The 26,722-nt window shown below is 37.3% G+C and overlaps 1 protein-coding gene across 1 annotated transcript in view; it reads right to left on the bottom strand.

The window, feature by feature from the left end:
- Nucleotides 1-1,964: 1,964 nt before the first annotated feature.
- The window catches only part of LOC129005702 (kinesin-like protein KIF21A), a 159,604-nt gene continuing 134,846 nt past the window's right edge, over nucleotides 1,965-26,722 (bottom strand). The window contains exons 24-30 of the mRNA XM_054434664.1: nucleotides 18,450-18,555; nucleotides 11,850-12,027; nucleotides 11,145-11,291; nucleotides 8,355-8,475; nucleotides 4,172-4,342; nucleotides 3,376-3,575; nucleotides 1,965-2,159 (exon numbers count right to left, since the gene is read on the bottom strand). Coding sequence (XP_054290639.1) covers nucleotides 2,066-2,159; nucleotides 3,376-3,575; nucleotides 4,172-4,342; nucleotides 8,355-8,475; nucleotides 11,145-11,291; nucleotides 11,850-12,027; nucleotides 18,450-18,555 — 1,017 coding nt within the window. The 3' untranslated portion in view covers nucleotides 1,965-2,065. The remainder of the gene's footprint in view (nucleotides 2,160-3,375; nucleotides 3,576-4,171; nucleotides 4,343-8,354; nucleotides 8,476-11,144; nucleotides 11,292-11,849; nucleotides 12,028-18,449; nucleotides 18,556-26,722) is intronic.

Here is a 26,722-nt window from a genome sequence, read left to right as displayed (position 1 = left end):
ATAACCAATCAATACTACTCACACTTAGTTACTTTCAAACAGCACCAATACTTAACAAGAACAATACACAAGTGTAAAAATATGATAACTCTTAGCTATGACTATACTATATTTTTATTTATACAAAACAATGACTAGTATTTGCAACAGTATAATCTGCCTCGACAAGCATTAGTTTACAGACATTTACATTTAGTAAAACTAGCAACAGGAACTATTATTTAGCATAAAACATTTACAAAAATAAATGTTCTACATCATGAAATTGTATTAGATGCATCATTAATGTAGTAAGGAATGTAAATATACTTTCCATAATATATTTATTGCTTGAATTAACGCTAGCGAATGTAATTTCCAAAAAGACTACTTTAATTTACTTACATTCATAAACTCGCCGATAAAAACAGTTTTTTTTTGTAATCAGTGGATTTTCTGAGAAAAGATTTTCCAAATAAATGCCAATTAATCATAAAAATATTTGTTCAACAACCAGCAGTTTTAACAACATATATATCCAAATTTATACAATGATTTTTAAAACGTCTTAAAATACTATTACGTGAAATATAAGACACTTGTAAAAAAGATGTTGCACTTTAAAGGGTTAAAATGATATTATGCTTCCAAGATTGTAAAAGTAGGAATATCTCTGATAAAAAAAAGTAGTACAGTAGAGCCTCAATTAACCGTCTTAACAGAGCAAAGACAAATGACGAAAATAATGTAAAAACCTGTGAACATATTTAAAATAATCAGTTTAATAAACTTTCTCCTATTCCTGTTCAACCTATTCATGGCTTTGAGTATGTTTTCCATTGAAACAATATTCTCAAATAACAAAGAAATTACTAAAAAAGGGGAAAAAACCAATACCGTAACTCTAAATTCAAGGTAAATGGATACTCCTTCACCACAGATCTTCATTCACACTAGAACTAGAAGGGTAGGGCAAACTGATGTGTGGTGTCAGCGTTTCCATGTGCAAGACTTTTATCCCGAAAACAGTATTTTTAGACCATGTGCGGCATAGAAAGATGTTTTTGGCTCTGACATCTGTTTTGCTTGTTTATACTGATTTTCAAATAAAAATGAAAACCAGTATATTAAATTGTATCAAAATGTAATAACAAGGCTTAAACGACTACTTAAACATAATATGTCAAATAGATAGCTAGAAATTGTATGAGATAACTATTGCGGAATGAAACAAGTTTTTTTTTTCATTTTTCAAAAGTGGGATGAGACAGGGCTTTTCTTGACCTGGTAAACAAGATTTTTGTTTTTGTAGAATGGATACAGTATGAAAAGTTGAAGAACTTTTTGTTATAAAGCGTGTGAAAATAATCAGCAAGTACAGTCAAGTGCATATACCTAAAGTATGGCATGTATCATCGGAGTATAACTATATTTTACTGTCTTGACATACACAGTGCAGTATAGTCAATCAATACCATTAGGAATCTATATATATATATTTACTTATTTAATACGCAAGCAGATTTTTTGTGACAATTACTCCTCCGAAACTACTGAACCGATTGTCATGTTTTTGGTGTCATTGGAATGAGCGTAACGTGAAATTTTGCAGGAAACTTTCTTTTTAAGGAAATAATGAGAGAGTGAGGCCCTGGAGCCCCTTAAAGTTTTGTATTTCTCCATAAGATTAACATTGTAAACAAAAATTGTTATGAAACTCTAGCTGTTGTCAGAAATCAAAAGTAAGAAGATCATATGTTAATTGTAAACAGTCAATAAGTTTGCTAAATTAACAGTTTGCTACAAACATTTGCTGACTTGGTTGAAATTCGTTTTAAAATAATGCCTGTAATACATAGCGATTGCTCGAATTCGAGCAACAGGGACACTAGTTAGTATTCAATTGTCTGTAGGCAGATAAATGGAGTTTGGATAATTGAGTCTCTTCCGTACCAGTATCTCGTTTTTAACAGATCAGGAGTTTTTAGAGCAAAAAATACAGTTTAACAAAGAACCATTACCAGACAAAAAGAACAAAATCCTTTTTTGCACTTCCATATTCTACTGTAACAGAAACAAAAGCAATTCAGACGGACAGTTGAAAGACCCGGCCTGTAGACATTGTCATCGGATTGTTGTTGGGCAGCTGCGGGGCTCTCCAGATCTTCACCTCGCCACAACTGCAAGAACACAAACCTACCTCGACTTCACTCCCACTCATACTCGGTGCAAACTTACTAAGGTGATTGTCTACATCGCGGTGGCTTTGAAAATGTTATTCAGATTTAACTGAGTAAAGTTATTTAATAGGAATTTTGAGCTATATGGTTTCAATGCAACTACGAGAAAGAAAGTAGAAGACAGTAGTTGAACATATTTACAAAGCTTGGAGGTATTTTCAGTTTTAAATCTAAATTGAATTAACTTTTGGTTAGTCTAACTTATAGTAGGAGGGAGAACATTAAAGTAAACCAGGCTTTTGTGTTTCATCCGTTGACCAACTCACCAATAATCAATTGAGAACAAAGATCTAAGAGTTTAAATGACCTTTGATACTATTGAATTCTCTGTAGTTTTATTTAGTTTTTTTTTTTCAACTAAACCTGCTTCAGGTTGTGAAAAGAAAAACTCATCATTAGGTCAGGAAATGTGGTCATTTTTGTAGCGCGTAACAAGTGTACTGGTGTTTGAACCAAACTATAAAGGAACAATGAAACAGTAACACAGGTCGCCTATATATTTAATTACAAACCAGGTACTTTGGATACGACTGAATCACAGACATAAACTTATAACTGAGTGGTGACATTCTGGTACCCAGCCATTTTCAGAGCAGTTCACCAGGGCAAAAACCACTTCATCAGCGACAGTAATAGGTTTCTGTCTGTGAGGCGGTCATACCTAGATCTAGTTGGCATTGTTAGTGTTATTGATTGTGGCAGGCTAGTAATTATCATCCAAGCACAAAATATATTATGGAATCCAATAGCATAAAGATTACTGCCTGGAGTGTATATGAGGTTGCCACCTTATTTTGTCAAGTTACTATTCACACAAAAACTGGAAGGGTTGTCAAAGTATTGCCTAAGGGAAGGCTGTAGTCACATTGGGCACACTGACCAGTTAGAGTCCAGCATTTTTCTTCACTACCCAAGGAAGGTTAACTCGATAGGAACGTAACATGTAAGTTAAACCGTGTAAATTACTAAACACACAATAAAAAATCTGCTGTTTTAGAAATAAACAAAGTATTGTTAGTTTTAGTTCAAGATTAGTAATTAAATGTTTCTACTTGATAATATTACACCCATGACTTTCACCAGTCTTTCAAAAACAACTGTAGTCAAAATAACTTACAAAAACCACAATTTTGAAATAAATAAACATCACACTTACTTGGCCGCTGTGAACAAATGTGAGTTGTTGGTGGTGATGGCATTGATGGGTGAGTCGTGAGCCTTCATCTCTCCGAGTAGTTGACAGTTGTCGCTGCTCCACAGTTTGAGTACTCCTCCTCTACATACGGACACCAACAACGGCTGACCGGGGATGTAGGCCAGGCCGCACACCCAGTCCTTGTGTGCATTGCTTACACTCTGTGAAAAGAATGAAATATTTTAGAAGGCAATGACTTGTTTGATAAATTTAAAGTCATTGGTTGTATTTGTGATAATGAAAAACTACACAGAATGATTACAAATAAAAAAGTTAGTTTATGGGAGCTACTGTACAAAAAAGAGTAACAATATCACCCACTCAATATGGATTTTTATTTTTTTTTTATTTTACTTTTAAAAATATATGTTGGCAGTCTTTTTTTGCCCTTCTACATGCAAGAAAAATTCAATAAACTGTTAACCCCTTGAGCTCCAGTGTTTATTCATGGATTGAACTAAACATTTGTATCGTGTTCCCCCCCTCATCTTGTTAAATAGACAATAGATAAGCATTCTATATTGATTTAAGAGTCAGTACAAGTACAGTAGACTAGATCTGAATAGGAATGCAAGATGACTATGTAAAATAGAGTCAATGATCTATCTAGCTTTGTTACAAAGTAGTAGTTGTTTCTTTAGCTAGTACATCAAAACAAAAATGTTAAAAGACAATTTGACCCAGTTTCAAACCAAATCAAACAAATTATTCTCAAGATTGATTTAAAGACTTTTTTTGTTAACACAATTATGCTCACCGTGATGAGCTCCTGCTTGTCCAAATCCCACTTCTTGATGATGGAGTCTCTAGAGCCAGAGAAGAGTTCGTGTCCTCGGATGGCCAGTGACTGTATCCCGTCGTAGTGCGGGGGCTCCAGGTTCACTCTGGGTGAAAACGTTCCCCCTTCCTCTCCCGCCACCTCAAACACCTGACAACACAAGTACACACTACTTAGTAAGAAATTAGTTTCTGTACTCTTTTTACTCCAGAATGTTGTTATTTACAGAAAGGGATCTGTGAAATCAGCTGGAGTGTAGTGAAATCACTCTCAGGGGTAACTTTTTCAAAGAGGTACAATATGAATTACCGCACTTCAGTAAGTATAGAATAAATATAAACAGGTTTACACAGATACATTGCACTTTTATGATAAAGAATGGAAAGGTTTAAAATAGTTTCATTAAAAAAAGAATATTCTGTACAAATGGACGGGTCTTGAAATTTAGAGAAATTTTAAATCTTGTTCTACGAGACAATATTTTATTTTGATAGGGAAATTATCGAGACGGAAAATTTTAATTTGTTGTAAATAACACGGTATAACCTAGGAATTGCTAGGCCTACTTTGTTAGCAATTGCATACTGAAATAAATAGTTTGAAAGTAAAGTGAAGTGTTTTATTTTCCCTATTTCTCCACTTAACTACACATTTATCGTCATAAAAGGCCAAACTTCAGTTGGGAACGTATTGCAGCTTCCAGAACTGCTACAAGTACAGACGACTTTCACGACATAAAACCTGAACTAGAACATGAAGGCCGAGGTGAGTACCAACTTAAATGTATTAAAAAACAAGTTTGTGTAGATTACCTAAATGAAATATGTTTATTAATTTTTCAAATATTAAATACAACAACAATAACAAGTTTCCGTATCTAGTATCAATATGATCTGTGCCAAAATTACGTTATGAAACATAACTTGAAGCCAAATTTAATGGGTTTACTTCTTTGAATGCGTTGATTAGATTTGTGAAGGCATTACTCTAACCCATATTTCTCTGAAAGTTTCTTAAATTTTTTCTGTCGCAAAGCTAACGATGAATGATAAAACGTTACAAAACTTGTATTGAGAGAGGATTTTTTTAAGGCTCAGGGTTAAACTATATTATTTGATGTATTACCATCTCATCCCATTGTAAATTTTGAAGCTTTTTTGTGTCTAGTCCATGTCCGGTGGCACTGATTGCTAGTGCCGACGAAATTATGTTTATATTATTTAGTGTTAATTTCATGATTTGTGCTTTACTGTTTGGTTATGCAACTAGAGGATGAGTTATATTTTACGATTAGATTGTTTTATCTGGTTAAACAAGGCTTTAAAACACAACCTCTACAGTGCACCGGACAGAACTAACAATAAAAGTGGCTTCAGCTGTTCCAAAAGGATCTACAATCTGCTATGGGATGTTTTATTTATGTATTACAATTATTCAATTTAATAATTAATTTAAATCTCGATCCCGTAAACGGAAAGTAACATGATTATGAAGTACCATTTCTTTCTCTTTGCATTTTAGATTAAAAACTACTTACTTTAATTACTCCATTCAACGTCAGCAGACGGTCAAATGGTTAGTAGTTAAGGGTTATGCTCCCAACAAAGTGAATAGTTTGATTTAATTGATTTAATATTAGTTAAATTTTAAATTTTACTTTGTTCCGTTTTCTACCTATATTGTTTAATGTGGATGTCTAAATTGAGCCTGAAGAAACTACTAATGTCAAGTAGTGAGGAAACAGTAACCGGCAAAAAGACTAGTGCTCCTATTTGGGGCCGCTTAACGAAAATATCTGCAACAGCGACTTCATCTGACCCTTCAAGCAGTACAACTGAAAATACTTTAATCTATTATTTTTAGCACAAACAAAGTTCCACTTTTCCCAATTGTCGAGGAAAGGTTTTTAGAGCCCTATCTTAAAACTAGTATAAATAGTGTTAAATTATGTACATGTCAAACGGCATGTACTTTTTTGTTATGCAATTTTATTTGTTTTTTATATTTCAATTGTATTATTTTGTTTACAAAGTGAAATGATCAATATGTATCCATAGATACCTAAGAATTTTAACTCTTTCATTGTGCTCACAGATATTAAGGTAGCTTAATTCTTAAACAAACAAAAAACTTATTTTCCTGGTAAGAAACCATTAGTGGTTGGAAAACTAAAGGGGAAAACTAAGTAAAAACACAAGTAGCTTGAAAAGAAAGTATATCCTTAGTGAAGAAAGGAGAACTAAAGGGGAAAAAAACCTACGTAAAAACACAAGTAGCTTGAGAAGAAAGTATATCCTTAGTGAAGAAAGGAGAACTAAAGGGGGAAAAAACCTACGTAAAAACACAAGTAGCTTGAGAAGAAAGTATATCCGTAGTGAAGAAACAAGAAGGAATTGGGACTTCAAGGAAAACTCAATAAACCGAAAACAAACAAACTCTGCAAGAATGATTCATATCATACTAAAATGGGCAAGGTAAGCTGTTTAACTTTACAATTTTTACAACTTAGGGGAATGCAGTATTCAACGAATAAAGAGGAAATTTAATGCTCCCGCTGCACCATGGTGGGGAGGATATTGGGAGCGGTTAATACATGTGTTAAAGGACCTTTTTGAGAAAACTTTAGGACGAGCATCACTGTGTTACAAAGAACTGATGACGTTAGTATGTGAGTGTGACTGTCTTATGAACAGCCGTCCCATGACTTATTACAGTGATAACAAGAATGAACTTACGAATGGTTTTATACAAATTGTTGTACTGTTCAAGTATTTACGTTTTCTGATGTTATGAATGAAGTGTTTGTAAATTTGTTGTCGAACTCCTCAATTTACAAAGGTGGGGAGTGTGTTACGAATTGAATTTAATAGACTTTGGTTTCATACCCACAATTTAAAAGACTTTGGTTTAATTAATTACTGTGCTGTGTGGAACTAACATATAATTTGTAACAATAATGTTAGTTATTGACATGTAACAGACAATTTATCCTTTTTTTATTTTTGAAATGCTTTATTAGTCTAAGATGAACCTTTTGATGATTTTTGTTTTGTTGCAGTGAGCATGTAATTGAAATTGCTATCGGCCTGGCCACTGCTGCCATCGGGGGGGTGGTGGTGTACTACATATTGTCCCGACGAGACCCCCCACCTCCCCCAGAAGAAGACGAATATGACCCACTTTTGGATACCACAAGAAGAGACGCTGTTGTCATTCAAAGAACAAGGCGACACTAAATTCATGTTTTTTTCTAAATTGTAATGTTTTGGATTTATAAATAATTTTTTTTGTTTTTTACCAGTAGTATTTATTTACAATCTGTTCTATAAAAGAAGTATCACACAAAAAGTACACAAAAGTATCAAACAAGTGGGGGGTTGACTAACCCACTAAACCCAGATGTTAAGAGTAGACCTACTCGCTAAAATCCCCAAACTATACTTAACACATACTTCTTTACCTCGCAGGGTGTCCACAGATATTTTGTCATTAATTTCCCTGACTTTCCATGACTATCCATGACCATTAACCATTGATTTCCATGACTCACGAACTTTACTCAAAAATTATAATATACCGTTGAAAATACTGAAATATGTATTTTAACAGATAACAATGGCGTACAACAGGTACAACAACGAACTAAATACAAACTTAAAACCCATAAACTAAGACAACTGTATAACTTGAATTGTCGTACATTTGTGAAAAATTCGGAAAAATGCTACAATAGTCGGGGTTACGGCCAACTAGATCATTGACAGGACCCCTGAAATCCATTCATCATTGGAGATTTCCATGACTTTCCATGACCTTTTGCCTATTTCCATGACTTTCAATGACCAGAATTTTTTTCCATGACTTTCCATGACTATCCCTGACTTTCCAGAATGTGGACACCCTGCCTCGTGGCAAAACATATTATATTTAATAGAAGGTGCAGCAGTTTCACTGGTGTAGTATACACATATTAAGGATAAGACAAATAGTGTCTGTCTCCCTCAGCTGTAACACCTCAAATCACAATAATCTGTGTGATCACTATGAATGCTCGCTTAGTTAATTTTTAAGTTTAGACTTTTCTCAGAGGGAGTTATATATTTTTTTTGCAAAGTTGACTCGATTAATCTAAACGTTATGCTGAGTTAATGTAGTTTCTTACTTTGATGTAGTGATCTTTAGACCCAGTGACAACAATGTCCTCGTGAGCGCTCAGTTTACCCACGGCAAGACACATGACGGCCGCTTGGTGACCTCCACTGAGCTTCCCCGTCACGGCAAACCTACATAAACACAATACATCACATTGAAATGTCTATAACTGAGCATAGTTGTTAGTAGAAAATAGAATATTGATGAACAAAAAGAAAATTGTTTAAGGATGTTTTGTGAAAGGGATGGTGTTCAGACCAGTACCTGATAAAATTAACATGAACATTTAATGTACAGGGGCTTATAGATAGGCCTAAACAAAAAAATGAATTCTATTTGATAGGAAAAAAACTTCTACATCCGCATTATGGATACATCTGCCTTGGGGATATACTAGCAAAATACCCATGCTTCGCTACAGAAACTTTCAAATTGGTTAAAAGTAAAACTTTTAATCAACATTTTTTCCCCCCAGAAGGTTCTAGCATCACCAGACTTGTGGCTGAACTGACCCATGAACATGGAACATAAAATTATCAATGAGAAAAACAATCCTCTCTCAAGTCTAGTCCTGCGATCTTAAGTGACTGTCCCTGCGCTTTGTTGATGGTGAGGGCGAAGCACACTTTCAAAGGGAATTGCAACCTTTTAAAATCAAACGGGTAGTCCGTAGAAGCCAGGGGAAGTCGTGGTATAAAAACCGATTCTCCTCAGGAACATTTGGTGATCACTATGGCCTCAATTACATTTTTGTGAAGATAAACGTCAAATTGCCCACTAGACAGGGATTGTGTAAATCTGAGTCTTTTCACGGGATTACGTCCATCACCAAACTTGATATATAATTAACCATTCCGATAAACCTAGAAAACATGCGAATAGTGTGAAGCTGCAACCAGGTCACACAACCCACCAAAGGTAAACGGGTTAGACATTTCAAAGAAGTATTCCCTCGAATTGAGGTAATTATTCCGTCACTGTCATGGGATAAGTTTGAGAAGTAGTCCCAGTTCCTCACAACACGTTCAATAATTGCTTTGCGCACAGTTAGTGTGTGTAAGGTGAATTAAGAATCAGAGTGAAGTAAATAAAAACACACAATCTCCTCTGATGTGAATGATATTGTGTGGAATAAACTTGCCATTAACATTTAAAGCCTCAGTGTCCATACTATGAAACGGTTTAAACAACTACAAAAATATTAACAGAACTATATCATAAGTTCTTAAAAATTAAAATGCAATAAAAAACTAAGTTCAATTCTACTTTCTTAAACACTAATCACACATAGTAGAAAAGTTGATAAAACTAAAATGCCACAATAAATTAGGTTATTGACACACAACTTTGATGTTTATATGGTCTGAAATAGGTATTTACTCAGGGGAGGTATAGATGAGCTTACGATGACAGCTGTGGGCTTCTCATTAGCTGAGGGAACACCATTACCGTAACAATACGGTTTGCAGCCATAGGCCTCAGTGGTATAGTGGTTAGCGTGCCGGGCTGATATGCTAAGAGTCCCGGGTTTGAATCCCGCTGGTGGCACTAACTTTTTGACAAAGATTTTTTCATTATCAGCAAGTTTGGTTGGTTTGGTTCGGTTATGACAGTTTAATTTTATTATTAAGTTCTTATAAAATTTTAATTGAGCAATTACTAGTTTTATTTAATGAACAGAATTATTTTTTCTATTAATAAACTTTTTTTATATTGTTTCATTATCAGCAAGTTTGGTTAGTTCGGTTAGGTTATGATAGTAATTTTATAATACAAAAATTATAAAATTGAATTTGAGGCATTTATAATTTTATTTTATGAACAGAACTATTTTTGAGATTAGTAAACCTTCATTGGCAAAATGCTCTCTACTGCAGCGCTGTTCACGGAGGAATTTTGAACTAATGCCTCAATCATACCTCCCCTAAGTCAGACCCTCTGAAATAACCTTTTTAAACTTAATTTTTATCATAACAGCTGATAATTTAAATTTCAGACAGTAAACAAAAAAAACCCCAAAAATTGCTTCTTACAAAATTGCTTCTTACTCCTTTGCATACATATTCTATATTGAATATGTATGCAAAATCTCATTCTTCTAGTTGCTATGGTTTGGCCTGTGCATTGATTGGAATTTCACATTTATATATAGAGTATAGAGATATATAACCTACAGTTGTTTGTAATTTAAAAATTAAATTACCAGAGGAATACATTTCAAGATTACAAGGGCTTTTAGAATAACAGTATTTACTATTTCGATACGGTGGCTAAAAATAATGCTTGATAAATGTATGGTGTGAAACGCAATACAACAACAACTTAAATACACAAAAAACTAAATAGATGTGAAAAAAATAGCTTTACCTATAGAACAGACATTCCATTCTAATCTTAATGTTGTGGCAATCTTAAGATTAAGAATGAGCATCGATTAATTACTGAGCTATCCCCAGTAAATAAAAATTACTGTGCGATGCACCAATTATAAGGGAAATTTATTGTAAGCTATAAATTTTTACTTTTTGTCTCATTAACTATCATGGTAAAGGAAGAAATTGTAGTTTTAGACTGTAGCACGATATGCGAGTGGTTCATTTAACTAAATTCATTTTTAATACAAAATTGTCTACAGCTGGTACATATTGATGGAATGTCTAGTTCAGTAGGCAGTCAATGATTGTACAAATTCATTGTTAGGTTTGTGAGACATTTTGAGATGTTTGAGTTGTTGTAACATTCATTGTAACATTGTAACATTGTTTACTATAGTAGAAATTGAATTGAATTGTATACTGACTTTCTGACATCCCAGACACGGACCCGGTCAGATGCAGCTGTGTAGAGTATGCGACCATTGTGGTTGAGCGCGATATCATTCATCTGAGCCTCTCCGCTAGGAATCTGCTGTCCACTGATGATACCGTTGGTGCTGGACCCAGACGAGCTACAATTCATATTACAGTTAGAACAACTGTGAAGGATATTCTCAACAACATATGTTTATAGCTCTACTGTTATTTTTTTAAGGACCTAGGTTAAAAATTTTTGATTAAGAAAGTTAAGAGGGGAAAACTGTTGACATTGTGCTTTTCCGCATAAAATAGTAGCACATTTGAAAAAGATGTGAAAAAGACATACATTGTAAATCAAGAGATCAGTCTTCTGACCCCGACTGTGGTACACTTTCACAACCTCACCGCGGGCACGGAAGACTTCAGCGATATAACAACGACTGCAGAAGACTGTCACAATCTTGCCACAACTGCGGAAGTATTTCACAATCTTACTGTGACTGCGGAAGACTTTCATGATCTCACTGCAACCGCAGAAGACCTTCACAATCTCTTTGCGACCACAGAGATTGCCACTATATCACAGTGACCACAGAAGACTTTTACGATATCACAGCTATTGCAACTTTCACGATGACTCTGACCTGCATAAGACTTTTTCAATATCACCGTGACCTCTACCAAAAAACTTCACAAATAATGAGACTCACCAGAGTGTCCTTATGCACTTGGCTGTCCTCAAGTCCCACACCCTGACATAAGCTGTGGAGACACTGTACAATAGTCTGGTCTCTTGGTCATACTTGACAGTCACCACATTGTTGGGATGACCTCCTAGTGTCTGACTCTCCTTACCCTCAGTCAGATCCCACACCTTTACTGTACGATCTGTTAACACAACACATACAGTTATCAGGACATAAGCTGTGGACACACTATACAATAGTCTGGTCTCTTGGTCATATTTGACAGTGACCACATTGTAGGGATGACCTCCTAGTGTCTGACTCTCCTTACCCTCAGTCAGATCCCACACCTTTACTGTAGGATCTGTTAACACAACACATACAGTTATCAGGACATAAGCTGTGGAGACACTATACAATAGTCTGGTCTCTTGGTCATACTTGACAGTCACCACATTGTTGGGATGACCTCCTAGTGTCTGACTCTCCTTACCCTCAGTCAGATCCCACACCTTTACTGTACGATCTGTTAACACAACACATACAGTTATCAGGACATAAGCTGTGGAGACACTGTACAATAGTCTGGTCTCTTGGTCATATTTGACAGTGACCACATTGTAGGGATGACCTCCTAGTGTCTGACTCTCCTTACCCTCAGTCAGATCCCACACCTTTACTGTACGATCTGTTAACACAACACATACAGTTATCAGGACATAAGCTGTGGAGACACTGTACAATAGTCTGGTCTCTTGGTCATACTTGACAGTCACCACATTGTAGGGATGACCTCCTAGTGTCTGACTCTCCTTACCCTCAGTCAGATCCCACACCTTTACTGTACGATCTGTTAACACAACACATACAGTTATCAGGACATAAGCTGTGGAGACACTGTACAATAGTCTGGTCTCTTGGTCATACTTGACAGTCACCACATTGTTGGGATGACCTCCTAGTGTCTGACTCTCCTTACCCTCAGTCAGATCCCACACCTTTACTGTACGATCTGTTAACACAACACATACAGTTATCAGGACATAAGCTGTGGAGACACTATACAATAGTCTGGTCTCTTGGTCATATTTGACAGTGACCACATTGTAGGGATGACCTCCTAGTGTCTGACTCTCCTTACCCTCAGTCAGGTCCCACACCTTTACTGTACGATCTGTTAACACAACACATACAGTTATCAGGACATAAGCTGTGGAGACACTGTACAATAGTCTGGTCTCTTGGTCATACTTGACAGTCACCACATTGTTGGGATGACCTCCTAGTGTCTGACTCTCCTTACCCTCAGTCAGGTCCCACACCTTTACTGTACGATCTGTTAACACAACACATACAGTTATCAGGACATAAGCTGTGGACACACTATACAATAGTCTGGTCTCTTGGTCATACTTGACAGTCACCACATTGTTGGGATGACCTCCTAGTGTCTGACTCTCCTTACCCTCAGTCAGATCCCACACCTTTACTGTACGATCTGTTAACACAACACATACAGTTATCAGGACATAAGCTGTGGAGACACTGTACAATAGTCTGGTCTCTTGGTCATACTTGACAGTCACCACATTGTTGGGATGACCTCCTAGTGTCTGACTCTCCTTACCCTCAGTCAGATCCCACACCTTTACTGTACGATCTGTTAACACAACACATACAGTTATCAGGACATAAGCTGTGGAGACACTGTACAATAGTCTGGTCTCTTGGTCATACTTGACAGTGACCACATTGTTGGGATGACCTCCTAGTGTCTGACTCTCCTTACCCTCAGTCAGATCCCACACCTTTACTGTACGATCTGTTAACACAACACATACAGTTATCAGGACATAAGCTGTGGAGACACTGTACAATAGTCTGGTCTCTTGGTCATACTTGACAGTCACCACATTGTTGGGATGACCTCCTAGTGTCTGACTCTCCTTACCCTCAGTCAGGTCCCACACCTTTACTGTACGATCTGTTAACACAACACATACAGTTATCAGGACATAAGCTGTGGAGACACTGTACAATAGTCTGGTCTCTTGGTCATATTTGACAGTCACCACATTGTTGGGATGACCTCCTAGTGTCTGACTCTCCTTACCCTCAGTCAGATCCCACACCTTTACTGTACGATCTGTCAACACAACACATACAGTTATCAGGACATAAGCTGTGGAGACACTGTACAATAGTCTGGTCTCTTGGTCATATTTGACAGTCACCACATTGTTGGGATGACCTCCTAGTGTCTGACTCTCCTTACCCTCAGTCAGGTCCCACACCTTTACTGTACGATCTGTTAACACAACACATACAGTTATCAGGACATAAGCTGTGGAGACACTGTACAATAGTTTGGTCTCTTGGTCATACTTGACAGTGACCACATTGTTGGGATGACCTCCTAGTGTCTGACTCTCCTTACCCTCAGTCAGGTCCCACACCTTTACTGTACGATCTGTTAACACAACACATACAGTTATCAGGACATAAGCTGTGGAGACACTGTACAATACTCTGGTCTCTTGGTCATATTTGACAGTGACCACATTGTTGGGATGACCTCCTAGTGTCTGACTCTCCTTACCCTCAGTCAGGTCCCACACCTTTACTGTACGATCTGTTAACACAACACATACAGTTATCAGGACATAAGCTGTGGACACACTATACAATAGTCTGGTCTCTTGGTCATATTTGACAGTCACCACATTGTTGGGATGACCTCCTAGTGTCTGACTCTCCTTACCCTCAGTCAGATCCCACACCTTTACTGTACGATCTGTCAACACAACACATACAGTTATCAGGACATAAGCTGTGGAGACACTGTACAATAGTCTGGTCTCTTGGTCATATTTGACAGTGACCACATTGTTGGGATGACCTCCTAGTGTCTGACTCTCCTTACCCTCAGTCAGATCCCACACCTTTACTGTACGATCTGTTAACACAACACATACAGTTATCAGGACCTAAGCTGTGGAGACACTGTACAATAGTCTGGTCTCTTGGTCATACTTGACAGTGACCACATTGTTGGGATGACCTCCTAGTGTCTGACTCTACTTACCCTCAGTCAGGTCCCACACCTTTACTGTACGATCTGTTAACACAACACATACAGTTATCAGGACATAAGCTGTGGACACACTATACAATAGTCTGGTCTCTTGGTCATATTTGACAGTCACCACATTGTTGGGATGACCTCCTAGTGTCTGACTCTCCTTACCCTCAGTCAGATCCCACACCTTTACTGTACGATCTGTCAACACAACACATACAGTTATCAGGACATAAGCTGTGGAGACACTGTACAATAGTCTGGTCTCTTGGTCATACTTGACAGTGACCACATTGTTGGGATGACCTCCTAGTGTCTGACTCTCCTTACCTTCAGTCAGATCCCACATCTTCACTGTACGATCTGTTAACACAACACATACAGTTATCAGGACATAAGCTGTGGAGACACTGTACAATAGTCTGGTCTCTTGGTCATACTTGACAGTCACCACATTGTTGGGATGACCTCCTAGTGTCTGACTCTCCTTACCCTCAGTCAGATCCCACACCTTCACTGTACGATCTGTTAACACAACACATACAGTTATCAGGACATAAGCTGTGGAGACACTGTACAATAGTCTGGTCTCTTGGTCATATTTGACAGTGACCACATTGTAGGGATGACCTCCTAGTGTCTGACTCTCCTTACCCTCAGTCAGATCCCACACCTTCACTGTACGATCTGTTAACACAACACATACAGTTATCAGGACATAAGCTGTGGAGACACTGTACAATAGTCTGGTCTCTTGGTCATATTTGACAGTGACCACATTGTAGGGATGACCTCCTAGTGTCTGACTCTCCTTACCCTCAGTCAGATCCCACACCTTTACTGTACGATCTGTTAACACAACACATACAGTTATCAGGACATAAGCTGTGGAGACACTGTACAATAGTCTGGTCTCTTGGTCATACTTGACAGTCACCACATTGTTGGGATGACCTCCTAGTGTCTGACTCTCCTTACCCTCAGTCAGATCCCACACCTTTACTGTACGATCTGTTAACACAACACATACAGTTATCAGGACATAAGCTGTGGAGACACTGTACAATAGTCTGGTCTCTTGGTCATATTTGACAGTGACCACATTGTAGGGATGACCTCCTAGTGTCTGACTCTCCTTACCCTCAGTCAGATCCCACACCTTTACTGTACGATCTGTTAACACAACACATACAGTTATCAGGACATAAGCTTCGGACACACTATACAATAGTCTAGTCTCTTGGTCATACTTGACAGTCACCACATTGTTGGGATGACCTCCTAGTGTCTGACTCTCCTTACCCCCAGTCAGATCCCACACCTTTACTGTACGATCTGTTAACACAACACATACAGTTATCAGGACATAAGCTGTGGAGACACTGTACAATAGTCTGGTCTCTTGGTCATACTTGACAGTCACCACATTGTTGGGATGACCTCCTAGTGTCTGACTCTCCTTACCCTCAGTCAGATCCCACACCTTCACTGTACGATCTGTTAACACAACACATACAGTTATCAGGACATAAGCTGTGGAGACACTGTACAATAGTCTGGTCTCTTGGTCATATTTGACAGTGACCACATTGTAGGGATGACCTCCTAGTGTCTGACTCTCCTTACCCTCAGTCAGGTCCCACACCTTTACTGTACGATCTGTTAACACAACACATACAGTTATCAGGACATAAGCTGTGGAGACACTGTACAATAGTCTGGTCTCTTGGTCATACTTGACAGTCACCACATTGTTGGGATGACCTCCTAGTGTCTGACTCTCCTTACCCTCAGTCAGATCCCACACCTTTACTGTACGATCTGTTAACACAACACATACAGTTATCAGGACATAAGCTGTGGAGACACTGTACAATAGTCTGGTCTCTTGGTCATATTTGACAGTGACCACATTGTAGGGATGACCTCCTAGTGTCTGACTCTCCTTACCCTCAGTCAGGTCCCACACCTTTACTGTACGATCTGTTAACACAACACATACAGTTATCAGGACATAAGCTGTGGAGACACTGTACAATAGTCTGGTCTCTTGGTCATACTTGACAGTCACCACATTGTTGGGATGACCTCCTAGTGTCTGACTCTCCTTACCCTCAGTCAGGTCCCACACCTTTACTGTACGATCTGTCAACACAACACATACAGTTATCAGGACATAAGCTGTGGACACACTATACAATAGTCTGGTCTCTTGGTCATATTTGACAGTCACCACATTGTTGGGATGACCTCCTAGTGTCTGACTCTCCTTACCCTCAGTCAGATCCCACACCTTTACTGTACGATCTGTCAACACAACACATACAGTTATCAGGACATAAGCTGTGGACACACTATACAATAGTCTGGTCTCTTGGTCATATTTGACAGTCACCACATTGTTGGGATGACCTCCTAGTGTCTGACTCTCCTTACCCTCAGTCAGATCCCACACCTTTACTGTACGATCTGTCAACACAACACATACAGTTATCAGGACATAAGCTGTGGACACACTATACAATAGTCTGGTCTCTTGGTCATATTTGACAGTCACCACATTGTTGGGATGACCTCCTAGTGTCTGACTCTCCTTACCCTCAGTCAGATCCCACACCTTTACTGTACGATCTGTTAACACAACACATACAGTTATCAGGACATAAGCTGTGGAGACACTGTACAATAGTCTGGTCTCTTGGTCATACTTGACAGTCACCACATTGTTGGGATGACCTCCTAGTGTCTGACTCTCCTTACCCTCAGTCAGATCCCACACCTTTACTGTACGATCTGTCAACACAACACATACAGTTATCAGGACATAAGCTGTGGACACACTATACAATAGTCTGGTCTCTTGGTCATATTTGACAGTCACCACATTGTTGGGATGACCTCCTAGTGTCTGACTCTCCTTACCCTCAGTCAGATCCCACACCTTTACTGTACGATCTGTTAACACAACACATACAGTTATCAGGACATAAGCTGTGGACACACTATACAATAGTCTGGTCTCTTGGTCATATTTGACAGTGACCACATTGTAGGGATGATCTCCTAGTGTCTGACTCTCCTTAACAGCAAATAACTGTGAGCAGAAGGAAACTCTTCCCATCTCTATCTAGCAAATCCATTGTTTAGGAATCATTGTCATGTCAAAGAATAGAAACAAAAACAATAAAAAACAGTAGAAAAAATGACAAAGATAAACTTAAAAGTAGTAATGAGTGTGGGGTGTCATCGGTTAGTATTTGGACATAACCCTAATTGCAACCCTATTGACAGGTCTGCCAATGAAGTGGGTGTTGAGGGAGTATTGTAGGAAATAGCTTGTCTCTAGTGGCATAGGCAGAAAAGGTAATCTAGATTACAAGATTACAGTGAATATTTCTTCTCTTTGTACTATAAACGTAGATAACAAATCTTCTTATGTACAATCATCAATATCTCTCTCTTTGATTTAACATTTATTTAATATAATGTTCATGGAAATTAAAGCACCCTGACAGAACAAACCTACTTTAATGTTTTGGACTCACCTCGGGATGCTGTGAAGAGCAGATCGTCTGTTGCTGCGACTGCAAGGACGGCTCTTGAGTGACCTTCAGCCACATGTGTACACACCAGTGGAGCTCTCAGGCCAACCTGTGACATACTTAACTATTAGACTATGGTCTACAGGACGGAACAGTCATTTCTGACCTAATTTCAGGTCAAAAGTAGAGGACGGGAAATGATGGGACAGTAAGATGTTGCCAAGATCACTTATTGTGTTCACAATGTTGCCCCAATCCCGGGAGATTAGGGATGGACGGGTCCCAAAATTTCAAAAAAGTATTCCCAATTTTCGGGACAGAATTACATTTGGTTTGGGAATTTTTTGGGACGAGATTTGATCCGATCGTCAGAGATTTTGCCGCTATCACAAGATATGTTAAGATAGTTCCGCGAATGCAGGAGGCGAAGTCATTTCCACAATCGCACCGTGACTGCAAGTCACACCGATGATCACAAAGTTTCTATACCTGTAAATTTTCACCCATTTTTTTGTTTTGATAGATCAGTGCCACAAATGGTAAAAATTTATTTTGCTTGTCTTTTTTAGTAGCTGCAATACTCAAGACTTTTAAAATGTGACCCGTCCTGAAACTTGGGAAGAAAAAAAATCCTGTCCTGTCCCGAACTAAAAATTTTATCCAATCCATCCCTACGGAAGATCAACACAATCAGTCTGATATTATTATATTACTTGAGAATTGTCATTGAGGCTACACAGTAAAAGTGTGTAAACCTATGTGTTAACCCTTAGCGGTCGGAAGGCCACTACGTGTGGCCAAGAGATCCGTAATGTGACAAGTTGTAATATAAATAGAAAGCGACGTGCCTATAGCTCGGCAGGGCCACTCTTATATATCTCTATATAGTAGTTATATCTCTGTATATAGTGCCCCCCCCCTTTCCTGGTTTGGCCGCCATTATTACTACTCTTGTTTACGTCTTACCCTTGGTTTTAAATGCCCTGTTGGGAGCCTTTCAAATCCAAAACACTGATATTTAACCTAACATATATCTGTAAACTTGGTCATCATAAGGATTTAATTATGTACACTTGTATAACAACTTTATTGCTCAAATATTAGAATGTATATAACAATTAAATTATTTAATATTGTTAAATATAATAAAAAAACAAAGTATCTTTTATGGTTAAAACTGATTCAAAAGCAATGAAAATGGTATATTTACATTTATATATATATATATACTAGCTGTAACCCGCGGGCTTTGCCCCGTTTAACTTCTTAATTTTCAAGATGATCTCGTTCGCATGGCTCAATCACGTAATTCCCACCCACCCACTAAGGAAAGATATGATAAAATTGTTATAAGCTCATAAAAACAATTTCCTGTTGTTGTCTCCAGATAGTTCCGACGATTGTCGAGGGAGTGCAGCACCTCTCAAGCGGAGAGAATAGAAAACAAAATTACAATGCTAAATATTATGACGAGAAACATGGGGCCACTATGGGGTGGCAAGCCGAGCTGAACAGGAATCGCGTGGAGGGCCCGCTGCCAATGTTGCGTCATAAAACAAAATGGAGAGGGCCACTAAGTGTGGCCTTTCCATTCCATAGGCAAGGAGAAGAGAACAATAAATACAACTGCTAAGGGTTAAGTATAATTACTAATGTTAAGAGGTGTGACTTACATCTTGTTGCCACAATCACAATAGACGTTAACAATTTCACCATTATTGCAAGATGATCATAATCAGTCTAATACAGTAGACCTAACCGACCCTAAGGGGATCGGACCTAAGTCGTATAACTCAAAAGGTCGGTTAAAATGGGCAATCCCTAACAACATAAAAAGTGCTATTTATTTTGAACTATACAATCACTAGCAGAGTACCCGTCCTTTGTACGGGGTTGGCGTATAAGTATAAAATGCTTATTACATTGATACTATTGTGTATCATAGCTTTTGTAGCTGCTTGGTTCATATTAGCTGTTGTCATATCTTGGTTGTCATATCACGCTCATCTCCTTTTTTCTTATTGATAGAAACGCCACAAAACACGCTGTCAAATACCTTCAGTGGAATAAATTATAGTTAGTTGTAGGCAAGGGTCAATAAAAATTATTATTTTAATAACTTTAGTAGGCCTACTATAATATTAATTGATGCTTTCCAAATCCCTTGTAATACAGTACAGAACTTTTTGTTGAAATTAAAGATAATAGCAACCATTTTCTTTTACGAGACAGGCTGTTTATTTATAGCCTCTTACTGGAGGCTTGAGTCATAAAAATTATCTTGACCTTGGAGTCGTTAACCCCAACCCCTGCACTCCCTAAAAGTTGCGTTATTTGTTTACTCTAGCGATAAGATAACTCTAGATTATATTAGAAAAGGGGCTGTTTTCAGAAATATGATTTTTTGCAAAAAATTCAAAATAGCTTATTCTTAGTCACATCCTTCGGAGATAAGTGTATAGTTCCCGTCCCCGAGCGTGGGAACGGACCAACTTCAAAGTTGGTTCAAGGTGGCTCTTTAAAAGTTTTACCTAAACAATAATAAATACTAATGCAACATAAACGTATGTACATTATTGTTTCATATCGATATTTTTTATATGCAAATAAATATTAACCAATGTGTGAATACATCTAATATGTATATTGTTATGCCAGGGTTAGGCCTCTGATTTCTTACAGTTTTGATTATGTTGAAAAGATTTTATTATTAACTGTAAAACAATCTATGTATAGGCATAGATAAAACATACTCCCTTGTGTTGGTTAGTCTATGGTATAGATAAGCATGTTAATCGAAAACCAGTGATGTTTTATTTACAGCGTGGGGTGAAAATAGAGAAGTCTGTACATTGGTCGAGTTTTCAACCACTGGACTACTTCTAGTTGTTATTATTACCTGTATCTGTTTTTGCAACCTTGTTCAGGCAAGTAAGTTTTGCGTTTAGGTTTCGAGGTTCGGAGAGTTGATTAGTTTCTTTATCGCGACGTACAATAATTTCTGATTTCGACCGTCACTACTTTACAAACATCAGTAATTTTTCAGTGGCTGCTGTGACCTTCTAGTAAGATATGTGTATAGCCTATTTCAGTAACCTCAATTACCAGTAGATATCCTTAATGACGACTTATATAATGTTTACAAGCTTCTCCTTTGGGTAGGTTTACGAAGCCAAGCAGTGTATTTGTAGATTCCTCAATCGTACGTCCAAAGGCTGCGGCCGCCGGCGAGCATCGGAAGGAAGGACGTCACGTGGTCTGAATGACAATATTCTAATGGTCAACACTTCCGAACACACCGATTGTGGTGGATCCGACAGGTGACGTCATCAACATCCTTCCAAGGTAGACACTTAGGCGAACATGGTCAACAGCCTATGACAAGTGTTAACAGATTACGCGAAAATGCCAACACCACGCGGCCATAACCCCCCCCCCCCTCGTTTTGAGAGGAAGAGAATACAGTAATTTTAATTTTGGTTTTTTAGTTTTGTGAAATCCAATCTTAGTAAATTAATTGTTAGAGAGTCTATCAGCCAATAAGTTTTGGGTTTGTTTCGGTGTAACGTAGACTTCTCATCCTATTGAACATTTTGATGCTCGTTTTTGTGTCTAGTTCATGTCCGGTGACACCGATCACTAGTGACGACAAAATTTTGTTTTCATTATTTTAGGGTTAATTTTATGATTTGTACTTTGATTCTTGGTTATACTGTATAACTAGGGGACGAGTTGTTGTTTATGATTAGATCGTTTTAGGATTATCATAGACACAATATCATACTGTATAGTAAGTTGGTCCATTACACTATAATATTTTCATCAAAGACAATTGGTAATAGATAAATGTCATAGAACTATGATAGTGTATTCCCAGCCTTATGGTCCTTTGGGTACTTTCCTGTTAAAGGGAACATTCATTATTATCGATCTGATTTCTTTCGATATATCGATATTCTATTTTTGATCCGATAATGAACGAGATGTCAGCTGACAACTACGATAAATAAATATTGTTCAGTATCAACAAACAGTTTAAAAATATTATACTACAATGAAATTTGTCTAAGCTAACCTTACCTAACCAACCAAACTTGCTGTAAAATTTCCAAATTCCATTTTATATTACTCACATGCCTTTTCTGTTATCAAATGAAATTTTGAAATGATACAGCAAACTCAGTAAGTTTGGTTGGTTATGTTAGGTTAGTTTAGAACAGTTTTACTTATTTATGTTTTGCCTAAACAAGATCAGTTGTCAATTTGTAATGTAAATGTGTTTGAAGATTTTAAAACAGAAGGTATGGATTGTAAAGGAAAACAAAAATATCGATATATCGAAAGAAATCAGATCGATAATAATGAATGTTCCCTTTAACAGGAAAGTACCGTCCTTTGTTATGGTCAATGACAATAGTTGGAATAGTCACTCAAAGAGTGCGCCAATTTCAAAATTCTCTTCTACCCTAATATTTGGTAATTTGGTGGGGCAGGTGTAAGAAAAAGATTATATAATGCTATATAAATAAAATTAGAATTTTGTCTGTACATTGCTCAGAATTACATATTTTTGGTTATTTTTACGTGTTATACATTAAAGAAGCAAAAACTAGTCTTATCTCTATTTCTGTCTGTCTGCAACACTCAAGATGGCATTCTACGCTATCTTCTCCAGGAAAACGAGAGTATCTATCAAGATTCAAATCATTTTCATGTATTCACATGATTGACGAGAGTGTCTTTAGCCATTACAATATGGCCTCACTACTTTGTAAATAAAATGACGGGCGTTCAAAAACCCAATTTTGTGCGTTTTTCCCCAGTTTCCAAAGTTTTTTCCTAATGTTTATCACATACGTCATCTATGAAATAACAAAAAGCTGTTAGTTTGGATCAAGATTATTATTTTTTAGCCGTCACTGATATGTTTACATTATGTTGTTTTCCAAATACCGCAACCATTTCGGATCACGATTTGAAAGAAAATTCAAACCAAGTGAGATTAAACAAGTTTTTACTTAGATAACGGATTTAATTAATCACAAGTGCAATATTGTGTAACCGTAAATTAAATTAAATAACTAGGCGTCATCCACGTCAGGAACCAGAGATTCTTTGTGCATCAAATTGTTCTTGAGTTTTGATAACCAGGAAAAAGACCACGAATCAGTGTTGTTTACGGCTAGGAAACTTACGGTACTTTTTTTAAATAATTGTCGCCAATAGCTTGCAAAAATTAGGTTTCCACTCATTGACAGCGCTTACTAATTTTATATGTACTTTGCTATGGTTAAACCGTAGAAGATTCCTAACTTAATTAATTTATGTATTTTTGTGTGTATCTGTTGTTGACGCATTCCTCAGTGTTTCACGAAAAAGACAAGAGCACCTTTGTTAATGAAAATGTCAACCAGAATAAAGTGTTAAATTGTTAGGTTGAGGTAGTATTTTAACCAGTGACTTCAACTGACTACACTATCCGTGCGTAGAACGGGAACACAGCTAGTCTAGAAAAAGAATTTTTAACACAGAGTATTAAAGGTCAACAAATGAATCTTTTATAACATTTTTTATAGCTTTTATTTGCCTTTGTGTTTTATCTTATTGAAACTATTATTGATTTATGTTGCCATGGATATTAAAAATAATAAATTCATTTAAACTTTGCAAACCGTTATTTCAACTGCAGACTTTGTTAAAAGAATTGACTATATATAGGTACCTGGTGTAAACTAACGTGACCTTAAATTTTGTTAACTTGATCAACCTGTAAGACACGTAATTGGAAGTATGGATCTTGAATACATGGAGTTGGAAGATATGGAATGTGAAGACATGGAGTTGGAAGATATGGAATTTGAAGACATGGAGGTGGAAGATATGGAATTTGAAGACATGGAGGTGGTAGATATGGAATTTGAAGACATGGAGTTGGAAGGTATGGAATTTGAGGACATGGAGCTGGAAGATGTGTAATAGAATACATGGAGTTGGAAGATGTGGAATAGAAGACATGGAGTTGGAAGATGTGGAATTCGAAGACATGGGGTTGGAAGATATGGAATTTGAAGAAAACCAAGATGGCGGACAACCAACAAAGTCTGTGAAAGTGCTCCACCAGTTTAGTGCCGTTTAAGTGGGTTAAATCTGAATACTAGGCTTCAACATAATTCCAACTCATCACTATACGTCACAGCCAAACTAGGTGACGCAGACTGAGGCAATAACACTGCTGAAGACACAATCTGACGACACAGCTGGCAGACATCAACACTGCTGACTCTGTAACTGACGTCACAGCTGACATGACGTGAGAATGACATTAAAACCTGGTCCTGTGACAGCTGCAAATCAGATCAAAATGTTAATCAAATTGAAAGTTTAAAATCAAAGATCCATGACCTGTCATCAGAGGAGAATTTTGATCCAAATGAATCATTGACTCTGGCTGCTGAATTAGGCAATGCTTTGTTGGCATAAAATAATCAACTGAAACAGCAGATTTACGAAATCAAACAAGGGAAATCCCACAACGAACTAGAATTCGAAGACAAACTTAATCTGACTGAGGAGGCTATGAAGGACCTAAAAGAAATAAATAAAAAACTACACTCTGAAGTAACATTCCTTCAGAATAAACTTGAAACTGAACGAAAACTAAAAGAAGACATCATTAAGCAAGCAGAGGTCGAAAGCGACAGCTACATGAGACAAATTAAAGATCTGTCATCCCAGAACACCTCATTGAAAAATAAAATAAAAATCTCTAATCAAGAATATAGCAAACCAACACAACAAGAAAATAGCAAACCAACACAGCAAGAATACAAAAATGCAGAGAACACACAAGTTAAATTATTAGAAAATAAATTACGGGTACTTCAAAAAGAAAATCTACAGCTAATGGAAGCCATTCAACCATGTCCCTCACCAGATCAGAATCTCACAATGGAAATCAGAAGATTAAACAATCATGTTGAGACAATTGAACGTACATTCACCGAGGAATTACAGTCTTACAGAGAGATAATAAAAGTACTTCAAAATGAAATAGAAAGCTCAAATACAAGAAACACAAAACTGAGTAATGATACCCAACTCACACAGGAAAACCAATTTCAAACCCCAAAAAAGCTCACAAAACCTGGATCTAAAGTTGTTCCTAAATCGGTCACTGTTAAGAACAGTTTTGCACCACTTGAAACTGTTAAAATTAATGTCCAGCAAGAACTAAAACGGTCATATTTGCAAAAAAGGTTATTTCTAAATCACAAAGAAATAACAAGACCAAAGATGGAAAGCTTCGGATTGAGGGAAAGAAGAATAGGCAACGTAAATTGACTTTTTTCTGTGACAGCCATGGAAGAGACTTCGCAAACTTGTTAAAAAAGAAAGTTTCTCCTGATACTCTGGTGCATGGTCACATAATTCCTGGAGGACCTCTTCAAACAGTTATTGCGGCTGTAGAAAACATGCCGATAACTAAAGATTACACGAAGGAGGATTGGATTGTACTTGTTGCAGGAGCAAATGATGTGGCAAATATGTCAGATGCACCAGATGAAAACTTTACTAATTGTAAACTTGTTGGAGAAGGTTGCAGAAGAACTTTATCGTACAAATGTCATCTTGGCGACCATCCCTTACAGATATGATTTGATAAATGAATGCAAAAAGAATGAGATTATTAGAGAAATAAATTTTCATATAAGGAATCTGGCCATGAAGTATGGAAATGTACAAATCTTGGATCTGTACATGTTAGAGATACAACACCACACAAGAAGAGGCTTCCATATGAGCAGGAGTGGAAAACGTCACGTCAGCAAACTTGTACACCAAATATTGTCTCCCAATCTCAACACCAGGGAAAAAACACATGTATACCTACTTCTATTGTTGTCGACAAACCCAACTTAATTCCTAAAAGAACTGGGAATAGCAAAATACAAATTATAAATGCTGAAATGGACGATGTGATCAAGCACTTTAGAAACGACCCAACAATTGGATTTGCACACTTCATTTCTGATGACAGACATATGGGTGCTAAAGTGGCTGTTGTCTTCCGCAAGAATTTTGGCCGACCACTCCCGCTGGACCGTTTATCAAAACACTTAGCTTGTCAAAAGATACCTAATGGTTCAAAATTGTACAGCTTGATAACTAAAGCTAGATACTTTAATAAACCTTTAACAGAAGACTATAGTACAGCTTTCAAACATCTCCATGAGCAATTCAAAACCCAAAGATTGAACACACTATTTTGCTCGGCG

The sequence above is a fragment of the Macrosteles quadrilineatus genome, unplaced genomic scaffold, assembly GCF_028750875.1.
Source record: "Macrosteles quadrilineatus isolate MER2022 unplaced genomic scaffold, UCM_ALF_1.0 Scaffold_31__1_contigs__length_1484076, whole genome shotgun sequence".
Taxonomy (NCBI): Eukaryota; Metazoa; Arthropoda; class Insecta; order Hemiptera; family Cicadellidae; genus Macrosteles; species Macrosteles quadrilineatus.
Note: the sequence above shows the minus strand (reverse complement) of the source record. Positions and strands in the feature narration are given on the sequence as shown.